Source organism: Neovison vison, chromosome 8, assembly GCF_020171115.1.
Source record: "Neovison vison isolate M4711 chromosome 8, ASM_NN_V1, whole genome shotgun sequence".
NCBI lineage: Eukaryota > Metazoa > Chordata > Mammalia > Carnivora > Mustelidae > Neogale > Neogale vison.
Window position 1 is genome coordinate 49766930 of NC_058098.1, and position 13036 is coordinate 49779965.

At 45.8% G+C, this 13036-nt stretch overlaps 1 protein-coding gene across 4 annotated transcripts in view; it reads left to right on the forward strand.

Moving 5' to 3' along the window:
* SYNDIG1 (synapse differentiation inducing 1) overlaps positions 1-13036 on the forward strand; it is a 195862-nt gene that overhangs the window by 113183 nt on the left and 69643 nt on the right. For all 4 annotated transcript variants that reach the window (XM_044263573.1, XM_044263574.1, XM_044263572.1 and 1 more), the window contains exon 3: positions 12556-12693. In XM_044263573.1, coding sequence (XP_044119508.1) covers positions 12556-12693 — 138 coding nt within the window. The remainder of the gene's footprint in view (positions 1-12555; positions 12694-13036) is intronic.

Below are 13036 nucleotides of genomic sequence, written 5' to 3' on the forward strand. Positions count from 1 at the left end.
GCTAGCTGAAGTAGTCTCAGCCTGCCACTTCTCTGCCATCTTGACTCCTCCCCTACAGGTGACTTTTGAACAACACAAAGGGTAGTGCACTGACCCCACATCATCACAAATTTACATACAGCTTTTGACTCCCCCAAAATGAAACAACAAATAGCCTGCTATTGACCAGAAGCCTCAAGATAACATAAACTAAAAAAAAAAAAGCAACTATTAACACATTTTGTGTGTTGTATGCATTATATACTATATTCTTATAATAAATTAAGCTAGAGAAAACCTTCTTAAGAAAACCATAAGATAAAATACATTTACAGTACTGTATTTATTGAAAAAAATCCACATATTTGACCCACTCAGGTTTTGGAGGGTTCTTATTTTTTGTGTGTGTGTGTGTGTGTGTGTGTAATTTAAATTCAATTAGCCAACATATAGTACATCATTTCTTTCTGATGTAGAGTTCAATAATTCATCAGTTACATATAATACCCAGTGCTCATCACAGCACATGCTCTCCTTAATGCCCACCACCCAGTTACCCCATCCCCCCACCCACATACCCTCCAGCAGCCCTCAGTTTGTTTCCTATAGTTAATAGTCTCTCATGGTTTTTCTCCCTTCAGTTTTCCCTCCCTTCCCCTATGATCCTCTGGGCTGTTTCTTATATTCCATGTATAAGTGAAACCATATGAAAATTGTCTTTCTCTTATTGACCTACTTCACTCAGTATTATCCCCTCCGGTTCCATTCATGTTGATGTAAATGGTTAAGTATTCATCCTTTCTGATGGCTGAATAATATTACATTGCATATATATATATATAAAAACATCTTCTTTACCCATTCATCTGTCAATGGACATCTCAGCTGTTTTCCCAATTTGGATCTTTGGCTCCACACAGTTTTTGACTCCTGCATTTTGGGCAAGACCACCACAGAAGCGAGCCCATGCCCTTCCTGGCACAGGGCATCAAGAGGCACATGGTGTCAGTGTGACCCATTATTTTGTCACCTGTTGATGATGGTGCTGGCCAATGTTCTCACTGGCCAAGAGATAGCGTTTCTTTGCAGTCAATCAGTATCTTGTAGGGTGGTACTATGAGACTATGGGGACATCCTATATCTCACTAGTTATTCTACTGGTTTTAGCATTCTCCCATAACAGGTAATCCCATAATTCCTTCTGTATTTATTAGTTGGCATTCCACCATGAAACAGTTTTCCCTTACCCCATATTTATTGTTTTCCTTATTTAGAATTTTATTTCAGACTGGGTCATTGATTCTTTTTTTATTCAATGGGTTACTCTTCCATTTATTACAGTATTTATTTTGTGTTTATTATGATGCTTACTTTTTTATATTCTTGACAGTCCTTTCAATTCGGCTTCTGTGTCCTTTTGATGTAATTCATCATTCCTTAATCATCTGCATCATCATTTCCTAGTACAACAAGCTCTTTTAAATGTATCTTTTATTTTGGCAACCCCAGCTATGAAATCAGCCATTCCCCCAAAGAACCCTGGCTGCTTTTATTGGAGAACGGTATTTAGAAACCAACATCTGGGTGTTAAGTCTGCTCACTGCCCCTGGGAGGAGGATTGCTGTTCCCAGGCACTCTTAGCAGACTGAGCTGGGAAATACTCACGGACATGTATTACATAAACTTATCTATATAACTGTGTGTTATAGGTTGATGGAAATAGATACTCTCAGTTTCAGTCCAGTCAGCTCACAGTGGTGTACTTCATGCTGTTTTAAGCTTCACTGCATTCCATGGTGTAGATGTCTCGCAGTTTATGTGAGCATTCTCCTTTGAATGAGCATTTCAGTCATTTCCATTAGTTTACAATTGCATATAATGCTATAGCAAATAACTTCAAGCACATGTATTTTCATATTACTGGAGGTGAACCTTCAGGCTACATTCCTAGAAGTGAGATTACAGGTCCAAAATAAACACAAGTTTAATTGTGTTATATCAACAATTATGCTTCATAAGGTTGTACCAATTTGCATCCTAATCAGCCTGTTTCCCCACAGCCTAACTAATAATAAACTTGATTGTACTTTTTAATTTCTGACAACTCAATAGGTGAAAAATGGTTTCTTGGTGTAGTTTTCCTCGTTCTTTCTGAGAGTGAATTGAGCATAATTCCACCTGGACTAGGGAGAGGCAGGCCAAATGCCCAGGTCATGAAACTCAGGTGGTACCCCATCTCAGATGCTGGCCGTGCGCATGAGGGCCTCGGAGAGTGAGGAGCACCACAGTGGCAATGACGCTGGGCTAAGAGTTCAGTCCTAGTTCCCCTCTTTACCTTAAAACCGGTTCAAATCCACATTTCTACAACTACTTGGACTTTCCTTCTGAAACCAGTGAGGAACTTGGTGGATGTTGTTTTGCATTCCTCAGACAAATGTAATGTAGACTAGAAGCAAGATGGTTTCAAAAGGATAATCATCACCTTATGCAATGATGTACACAGCTTTTCTGTGGAGAAAAATCATACATGCAAAAAGCACAGATTAGAAGCAGGGATGCCCCTTTAGAAACTGGGTCAGCATTTAATGATAACTAGACATGTTAGGACTGGGTAAACCAACCCTCTGGGTTAGCCATAAAACATTAGCTTCCTGTTTATTTCCTGATCCTGAATAAGCCCTAGTTTTCTCAAGCTGTGGAAAATGGCCAGTACTCTGCATGGTCTGGCTGTGAGCACCTCTTTGCTCCCACCTCACACCATTTTCTCTCTCACTATCTAGAGCCTTGTCTGTGTACAGTGCTCCTGACCCAAGGCCTTTGCACATGTTGCCCCCAGGTCTTTCACAAGCAAGGGGCCTTCAGATGGGAATCTAAATTTCTTCACAAAATCTGAAGTCTAGTGTACAACTCAGTTATATCCACACTGTGGATAAAACACAAAAATGTGACAGTGAAAAAGTATCCTAATTACCAACACACAGTGATTTCTTGCTGTGTCCAGATCAGTTTTACCTCATTCGTGGGGTGTTATTTTATATCATGTCTTACACACATGATGCATATTGTGCTTTGTGCTTATTTATTTGGCAGGAATGAGATTTATCATCCCGGATTCCCACATTCCTTGTGGGCCCCCATCTCCTCACCCCTCCCAGGTGTTGGTTGGGTGTGGTAGTCTTACTCCATCTAGCATTGCTCTGATTCAAATTTTAGGGTGTCTACGAACATCCTCAGTTTCTCCCCAGGCTCTGTAACAGGTGTTCTCCATAGCCCATCAGAAGAGGACCAAGAAGTCCCCTGGCCTGGCCTCTGGCTAGCTGAGGACTTTCTCTGAGGACCTGAGGGATCATCTGCAAAGTGTTGGAGAACCTCTGCCCCCAGGAGCAACCTCCACCTGCTAACCACAAGGAGATGGTTCCTCCTGATGGGCTGACTTTGGGAATGATCTAACTCTGGCCCTCTGAGGTCCCAACAGGACCAGGCTCTAGGTCATACAGGTGCCTGCCTCAGTGACATGCCATTTATCAGCTGTGTTCCCAGGCAGGTCCCACTTCTCCTTCCTGCCAATATCTCCTGTCATCATCTCCCAGGAAAATAATGCACCCCAATCTTTTGCTCAAAATCTGCTTCTAAGTGGAGCCACACTATGATCTGTCTCAAGAAAGCATTTGCTATAAGTTGATTCCCAGAGCCCCTGAGCACTCCAGACTGCAAGAAGACCTGACCTGAGGGGGCAGGGAATGTAGAGATTTGGTCCTCCTACTCTAGCCAATGGATTAAATACCCATATCTTGTTAGAAAACCAGCTTTAAATTAATGCAAGCATATTGAATAGCCCTATAGAGTGATCATGTCTTAACCAGCATACCCTAATTTCGGACAAACCAGGAGCAATGCCCAAACATAAATCTTAATGAACCTTGCTTCATTTAACTCCTGTTTCCAGAACGTTACAGATGTTAAGGCATCAACTGTCCTTAGATGATAGACACTTCCCAGACAAGAGATGAGTTTGCACTTTATCCAGGACAAGTAACAATCAGCAGAAGAAGATTCCTTCTTGACAATAACTCTGTGTGAAAGAATGTCTGTGTACCCAGAGTACTGCAGACTTGGCCCAGGAAATTGTGTTTGTGTGTCCCCTGCCTCATCTGTCACCTTTGCTGAGTTGGCTGTCTGAAAGTAATGAATACTGGATGCAGCCTGGCCAAGACTCTCCCAGGAGTCACCCTCTGGACACCAGATGCCTGCCCTTAAAGGCTGAAATTTTTTTTTTAAGATTTTATTTATTTATTTGACAGACAGAGATCACAAGTAAGCAGAGAGGCAGGTAGAGAGAGAGAGAGGAGGAAGCAGGCTCCCCGCTAAGCAGAGAGCCTGATGCGGGGCTCGATCCCACAACCCTGAGATCATGACCTGAGCCGAAGGCAGAGGCTTTAACCCACTGAGCCACCCAGGCGCCCCAAGGCTGAAACTTTTTAAAAGGAATTAAATTCTCAGATAAATCAAATCTATTGACCATGAGAATATAGCCTTCATGGGACTATAGTAGGAGCTGAGACCTGAAGACCCACCACAAAGAAGAAAACAAACTTAGAAGAAATAGAACAAAGAACATGGCTCTTAGAGGTGACCCAGAAATGGGTGTCTGTTTAGTTTCCACTGTATCACATTTGCACACAGTGATGGTCTTTTCCTCAGTCTCCTTGCAAATAGTCTCCTTACATTACTTATGGTCAATCCTCTGTAACCCTGGAATCAAAGTTGGAGCTTCCCAAAGAGACAGGCAAGGTGGGAGGTGAGTGCTTAGGGGTGGCTGACCCTGCATTGTGTGTGCCTGTTTAAACAGAGGTATCCTGGACTGTGGGTTATGGGAACTGGGTCTCATTCATCCTGGAACATGGACGACAATGGGACAGTATGGGATATCCCTTCTGAGTTAACTATGTTTTTCCCCCGTCTTCAGAAAAATTTCATATTTCTATGCTCTTAATCAGATTATCATCTTCTAAAAATAACTCCCTCCTCAAGGAATATAAAATCATTAAGGGAATATTGTGCCAGAAACTACCGGGGTGGGGGGAGTTTACTTCTGAGTGATGCATAAATTCCCTCATTTCCAGTCTTTTCCTTCTATCCATCCATCCTTCCTTCCTTCTTTCCTTCCCTCCTTCAGCTGAGAGCTATTTGTTTTATAAACATTTACTTGGGAACCCAACATGAATATAAGAAGAGGTGGAGTTGTTTAGGTGCAGGTAATTTGGGGTCTGAGGACTGTCTTTCAGGAGGCCCCTGACCCGCTGCATGAAATGTAGCATGGAAGCACTCCCCTATTAAGTGAAAAACAAAGCAGCATATGCAATGACATGCACACTGTGATGTTCCATCCTGAAAAGAAAAGCATTGATTGTCATTACTGAAGCAATCAACTCCCCCTAATCATTGGGGAGTTGATTAAAAAATAAAATTGAATTCCCAGATTTTAGGAATTAAAATAGCGTGTGAAGTACATGTGATACTTTACTAACACTGCACATAGTTTCACCTTCCAAAGATGAGCCAGGACATGAGCTTCGGAGCAATGTCTGTTGAATGTTGCTGGGGAAAATCTGGTCACACCTGCTTTGGGCTGTCACCATGCAGGGCAGTAAGGAGCTGCTCTGTGAAGCATGTGGTCTGAATATTTCATACTTGAAAGAGACTGGGGCAAGGCCAAGGTTCTGCCTTCATAATCTACTTTGCTCCTTGTCTGGGCTGTTTACCAAATTCTGAATTCACAAACTCCTTGGCCCTTGCTGAGCACCAGGAAGGGATGACAGACATGACACACATGATCCTTTCTGGAATGGCCTCTACCCTGCTGCTCTCCCTCAGCAGCACCCCAGGCCTGTGCCCACCCTCACCTACCATCTTTCCTCCTCCCTTCCACTCCCTCTCCTATACAGGCTTCCTTAGGGAGACCAGAAGCAGTGGGGCTCTTTCTATTGCTTTGCTCCATTCTCCACTGAGCTATCCAAATGAAACAATACAGTCAGCAAACAAGTGCTTCATTGGAGAAGTGTCTGTTCATGTCTTCTGCCCATTTTTTTACATGATTATCTGTTTTTTGGGTGTTGAGTTTGAGAAGTTCTTTATAGATCCTGGATATTAGAATTGCAAAGATTAACAAGGAAGGACACAGCAAACATTGGAGAGGATGTGGAGAAAGGGGAACCCTCTTACATAGTTGGTGGGAAGGCAAGTTGGTGCAACCACTTCAGAAAACAGTGTAGAGATTCCTCAAAATTTAAAAATAGAGCTATCCTATGACCCAGGAATTGCACTACTGGATATTTACCCCAAAGATACAGATGTAGTGAAAAGAAAGGTCATATGTACCCCAATGTTCATAGCAGCAATGTCCACAATAGCCAAAGTGTTGAAAGAGCTGAGATGCCCTTGAACAGACAAATGGATAAAGAAGATGTGGTTCATATACACAATGGAATAATACTCAGCCATCAGAAAGGATGACTACCCAACTTTTGTATCAACATGAATGGGGCTGGAAGAGATTATGCTGTGTTAAATAATTCAAGCAGAGAAAGTAAATTATCACATTGTTTCACTTACTTGTGCAACTTAAGGAATAGTATGTAGGACATTAGAAGGAAAGGAAAATTGAGTTAGGGGAAATCAGAGGTGGGGGATGAACCCTGAGAGTGTGGACTCTGGGAAACAAACCAAAGGTTTTAGAATGGAGGGAGGTGGGGGGATGTGTTGCCTTGGTGATGGGTATTAAGGAGGGCAAGTATTGAATGGAGCACTGGGTGTTGTATATAAACAATGAATCTTGGAACATTGCATCAGAAACTAATGATGCATTTTATGGTAACTAACATAACACACACACACACACACACACACAGGAAAACAAACCAACAGACAAGCACTTCCAAGAAATGCCTGAAGAAGCAGTCTTACATGTTAAAGCAGAAAACTTTGTTGGTTTATTCTTGCCCCCACTGCACCGATGTAGCAAATAACTTCTGTTTATAAGATAATTACTACCTAGTAGGAGAAATTAAATTATTTGCCCGAAATAATTAGTGAATAATTTAATGTGGACAGGGGATCTCACACTCCATGCCAGCTACAGCTTACAAGACCACAGAACACTGGGTCTGACTCTGGCAGGCACACAGAGGTTGGGGGAATGGCATCCCCCTGCCTGCATGCTTGTGCTGCCTTCTCCTCTGTTCTCCTAGTCAGCTTCCCTAAGTAGGACAGCCCTGAACCTGACCAAGTCATCATTCTCCCCCACCCTCCCTGTGGTCTCCCCTAAATGAATGGTTAGGATGTGTACCCTGGACTACAAAGGGAAGGCACTGAAAGGGGAAAAGGAGAGGAGCCAAGGTGGGAAGCAGTGCTGGAGGTAGTATATTCATGGGCACCAATAGCCCAAATGGAGCGAATCCCCTGGTTATTCCAGTGCTGTCTAAGCAAATCCTGGGAGATTTTTTGCTTCAGTGTTGGCTACGTGCACATGTGAATTCTTTCACTCAAAACATGTGCTTTGGGGGCACACAATGTGCCTGGCACTGCCCTGAACACTCAGGATGCAGCTGTGAGCAAAACATACAACTTTCTGCCCTCCTCATGCTTCAAGGAAGAGAGTACAACAGTAAAGAAGCCAATGCCACCTGTGGTGCAAAGGCGACACACCAGGCAGGAAAAAGGATAGTAATGGCAGTCTTATAGAGTATCTGGGGAAGCTATAATGAGAAATGGCATTTAAGTAAAGCCCCAGATGAAGTGAGGAAGTCGGTCATGTGTGTCTCTGTGTCTCTGGGGTAGAGAGTTCCAGGTTGAGGGAGCATCAAGTGCAAAAGCCCTAAGTCAGGTACTCACTGAGCATATTGCAGGAATAGCACAGAGTTCTCTGTGGGTGAAAGACAGTGAGGTCAGAGTTAATAGGAGTCAGATCTTACAAGATAGTGCTGTCCAACAGAACTTTCTGAGCTGTTGCAGATGGTCTACACTGCCAGCTATAGGTGTTAACCACCTGTGGCAACTGAGCACGTGACATGTGGTGGTTTGGCTGAGGAACTAATCATTAGTTGTATTTGATTTAGGTGATCTCAGTTTCAGTAGTTCCGTGTGACTATGGCTGCCATGCTAGTCAGCCCAGATGTGTGCTGTTGGTTGCTTGGAGGCCTCTGGTCTTGACCCTCAGTGAGACAAGCCCAAGGGGCCAGGGATGAGGTCAGGTCTGACCCATGTCTCAGCGAGCAAGCTCGGGTGTTGTGCTCAGTTCTGACCCTACTCTGCCAGCTGCTCTTTGGGCACTGGGCCCCCCACGTTATGTGATTTCTCTATACCAAATCTCCGAGAAACCACATTCTACAGGATTCCATATGAAGAGGAAGGAGTGGCAGAAGCCCCTGCACCTATGAGCAGGTCTACACCTTTATAATTGTCATTGTCGAATGACCTTGCTTGTAGAAAAATGCTAAAGCCCAGACATGCAGAAAGAAAAAAATCACCAATGTCTTCACCATCCAGAATCATCTAATTTCTAACGTTCTACTCTAATTTTTCATTTGAGTTTTTATAAACATCTTTCTAGGGCAACAAGTAAACATTTATATCATCGTTTTCCATGAATCTATAGAATTCTATGTAGAATTCTTCTGGGATTTTGCTGTTTTTAAATAGTGCTGTTAAGAACACTCTTGAACAAACACCCTTCCATTCCTGGAAAGTGACCCTCTGTGGGGAGCTCTGCATTCGAGCCACCCATCTTCTGTCCCACCCTGCTCTGTGTGCCCCCACTCTTTACTTGGGGTTACACAGAACAGCGTGCCAGATGAGCAAGCAAAATTTGGGGGGAATGGGAGGGCAATGCAAGGCCCAGAGGGGGTCAACAGGGGGACTTTATGTGAGGTCTTGAGTGACTCCAAATGACACACCAGAGCCCAGCTTTGCACCCCAAAAATGGCATCCTTACAGTCCAGGCTCAGTAGCCAAGTGAATTGGGATGTGTGAAATACAGAGCATCATGCCTGGCATTATGACGATTTTATTAAAATATCCTAAGGAAGAAAACCCCAAGGGCACAAGAGCTGTTGCCCTGGGTAGAGGTATTAGAACTGGGCAGAGAATGGGCCCATTGTATGAGGTGCCAGTGGACCAGCAGGCAGAGCCAAGGGACTCAACAGCCCCTTCCTCTGCCGGTGCCTGCTCAGTGCTGGCTGCTGCAGAGGAGGCTCCCGCAGAAACTGTAAGCCCCCTTGGAATGCTGTCAGTCTTCTTTGCAATTCTCTAATCTGATGACCCATGAAGAGGACTTTTAGGAACAGCTGCTGTGTGTGATGAATTTCTTGGTGCTGGTGGTTGTGTGTGTTTTTCCCTATTTGGCTTATTGGTATCCATGCAGCCTTGCCGAGGCTGGCCTCCTCTCATCTCCTCTCCTCCCTGTTTGTGGCACGATGCCCACGGCCACTTATACCCACAGAACAGCCGCCGATGGAAGACAGAACATAAAATGAACCGGGCTGTTTCTGTCTGCCCTGTAATTTGCCTGAAGTTTTAAAATCTATTTTGATCAAAATTGACTAATTATTTTGGTACCATGTAGCCACAACTTTGCAATTTACAGAGTGTGTTTCCCTTATGCTTCTAAATAAAAATCTGTGAAGATTTTGGGGAGTGCCCTGAAATCTAATTCTTTGCTCCAGGGGCTGGAGGTGTAATTCTAAGCAGATTCCAAAAACAGAAGTTGGATCTCAGTGTACCTATGTGGTCTGTGGCAACAGTTCACATGGCACATGCCTAGGGAAGCTCTTACTGTCTGCTACTCTCCCTGGCCACCCTATTGCCGCCATAAAACAGACCAGTCCAGACCAGTCATTGGAATCCCTGGCAGGGACAGGGCAGAGAAGACACCTCACCTTTGGGCAAGATGCACCTGAGCCAAAATGGGGTTTGCTTTCAGCAGGGGTTGCTGTCCAGCACAGCTTACAACACAGTATTACAGCACAGTTCTGGAAGGAGTGGCCACTGATTGGACAGTTCTGGGATTTGGCAAGGCATTTAGCTCTCAGAGCCCAGTGTTGTCCTTCATAAAATAGAAATAACAATAAAAATAGTAACTACACCCATTTCCAGAGTTACTGTGAGACTCCATCCAGTGCAGGTATATAAAACTCTTAGTAAACTGAAACAAACAAAAAGCCCTACAAAAGCTAAGAAACAAAAATACCCATAGACAGAGTTGTTGGCCATGTGCAAGCACTTCCACCTCTAGCATCCTGATGGGTTGGTGTAAAGCTCCGTGTCTGTGTCCAGTGCTGGGAGAAGGGGCTGCTCGTTTATACCTGATCCTCCACCCCTCCCAGGGCCTCTGGTCACCGTCCCCCCTGCCCTGAGACTGTCACTACAGGTGCCTCCCTTCCCAGAGCTCGCCAGCTCCTCGTGCAGAGGACCCTTTGCATTGTGGCTAAGCCACCCAATGGTGCTGACACTCTCCTGTTTCCAGAGTGAGAGTCTGGAGGCCAAGAGAGCCTTGACATGTGGAAGCTTGTCTGGAGACACACAGCCACGAAGACACTCAGGCTCAGCCTAGAATATTGCACCCCTCCATTCAGATCAAAGATGTTGGCTTCCCACCAGGCTGACACATGCACATCTCTCCCTGGCCAGCCCTCCAGCTCCAGGTCTCGCCTGTGAATTGTCCATTCCAGGGGTGGGCTCAGTGCCATTTCCAGATAGTCATAAGGACCATGATTCTCATTTTCCTTCATTATTTGAGAGACCTTATGGAAAGCAGTGCTACAGAGTGAAAAGCATAGAAATTTCACAGACTGGGCTCTGTCTCGGGAAAGCCCTATGGTCCAGACTCGTGGAGTGACTGGCACCCCAGGGGCCAGTGTCTTCCTAGGGTAGAGAACCTGCTTGGTAGGAAGGAGCCAGCTCCCTGTGACAAGGGATCCCTCCCAGTCTCTGACCCATGGTGGAAGGGGGGCGGTGTGCATGTGTGCAAGTGTGTGATGGGTGGATGGGGGCTGTGTAGACAGTGCATAGCCCAATTCAAGCACTGGGCCTCTGGAGAGGGTCCTTGTTTGTGATTTGAATGAGACCAACAGAATGTGCCTGTTCTCCCTCAACAACACAGAAACAGAATACTAACGGGAAGTTCCCATTAATTCCCTGCAGCCCTGTGGCTGTCTGCACACTGACAGGAGGCTCTGAATGGCAGTGATATGTGCATTTAGTTAACCCAAATAGGGAGGGGGCCCATGGCCCCCTGGGGACTTTGTCTGTCTGTCTGTGCACCGGAATGTCAGGGGCAGCACACAGTGGCACTGCTGGGGTGGTCGTGGCAGTGATGGCATCCACATAGCACAAGGCTCACTCACACTCAGTGTCCACCTGGGTGTTTGGGGCTTCAGATCAGTGCCTGCTCTGAAGCCACCTGAGGCAGTGACCAGGCTGTTTGCAGTGTGCACCGAGTGCCTTTGCCCTCCCTACAGCCAGAGGCTGTGTGTTTAACCACATCTGGTGCTGGGAAAGGGAGTGAGGAAGCTAATGATCCTCTCAGGAAGAGATGCTCTGGTTCTTTTTTAGGAAACAAAATCTGGAGTAAAATGTGATTCTGTCTTTGTATAAAGTAAGCACAGAGATACGCTGGCCCAGGTTTTTGGATGAACCAGCGTAAGTGTGCCATGTTTTAATGAGGAGAAAAGATTCATGATGGGGACCCAACAAATGGAACAACCCATGAGGCGAAAAGCATCCTGTAGGCACAGCATCTAGAGGTGGGGGTGGTGGGGGGACACAAGCTGTCTAGCATCCTGGAGCTAGGGAGCCTTCCACAGGGAGGTTTGATCCATGGTTCCCATACTTGGTGAGGGCTGGAGTCTTCTGAGCTGCTTTTTACAAATCCCTGTGCCAGTCCCTGATCCCTGCATCAGACTCCCTAGGAGGTTCTGCCAGGCTTGGGATGAGCCCATGGGCTTGCCAAATGGCCTCATCACAGAACTGCTTTCTCATGAAGCAGCCATCAGCTCCTCTGGAAGGAATGTGGACACCCAGGGTTGACACTAGGCCTAGCAATTTCCTAACTCAGATCAGAGTCTGAGGAAATGGAGGGGGTTCAGGGAGTGTCCCCTTGCCCCACGCGGCCCCTGCCTAGCCCTGTAAACCAGTTTGAAGTCTTAGAATAAATAAAGGAGTCCACACACTGGTGAGTGTGCCTTCTGAATGTGCCCATCCCATCCTCGCATAGGTTAAACTTCTGTCCCCACCCTGTGTCCCTGGATCCCAAAGATCTGTGAAATAATGGACTTCTGTAGGATTTGGTCTTCTATGGAACCCAAGAGCCAAGTACTTGGGATTTTTCTTCTCCTGTTCTTGATATCCTTAACTGGGGCTTTCCTTTCTTCCTTTCTCAGAGAAGGAATCTTCCTTCCTATCACTGCACAGTAGCATCAGTGACCATCCCAGTTTTGACAACTACATTTGGGGCATTGTAGAGTGACTCCATTGTTAATGATCTCTTCTTTTGTCCCATCCCTGCCCATTTCTCTCTTGCAGAGCGACTACTCGAGTGACACAGAGAGCGAGGATAACTTCCTCATGATGCCCCCAAGGGACCACTTGGGCCTCAGCGTCTTCTCCATGCTCTGCTGCTTCTGGCCTTTAGGCATCGCGGCCTTCTACTTGTCCCATGAGGTAAGCCTCTCTCCATCGGCCCCACATGCAGCACATGAGGCCACTGAGGAGGAGAACCTGAGAAGACTGTGCAGCTCAGGTTTTCCCACGTGGCCTGCATTGTATGGAGGCCAGGCCCAGGAGAGAGAGATCAGGAGGCCTCACCTCAGCGTGCTGAGACTGCTTCATGGCCACCAAGGCAAGGCAGGCTGTCCTCAGGAAGGGGGCTTTCTGGCAAAAGCAGGCTGGGGTGTGGGATGGACTCAGCCCTGGGAGGCACCCTAGACTTGCCGGGAAAGCAAGTGGGGCATGGGGGTGGATCTCTCTGCAGTCAGTCTCATTCATATAAATTAGGTTCTAGTTT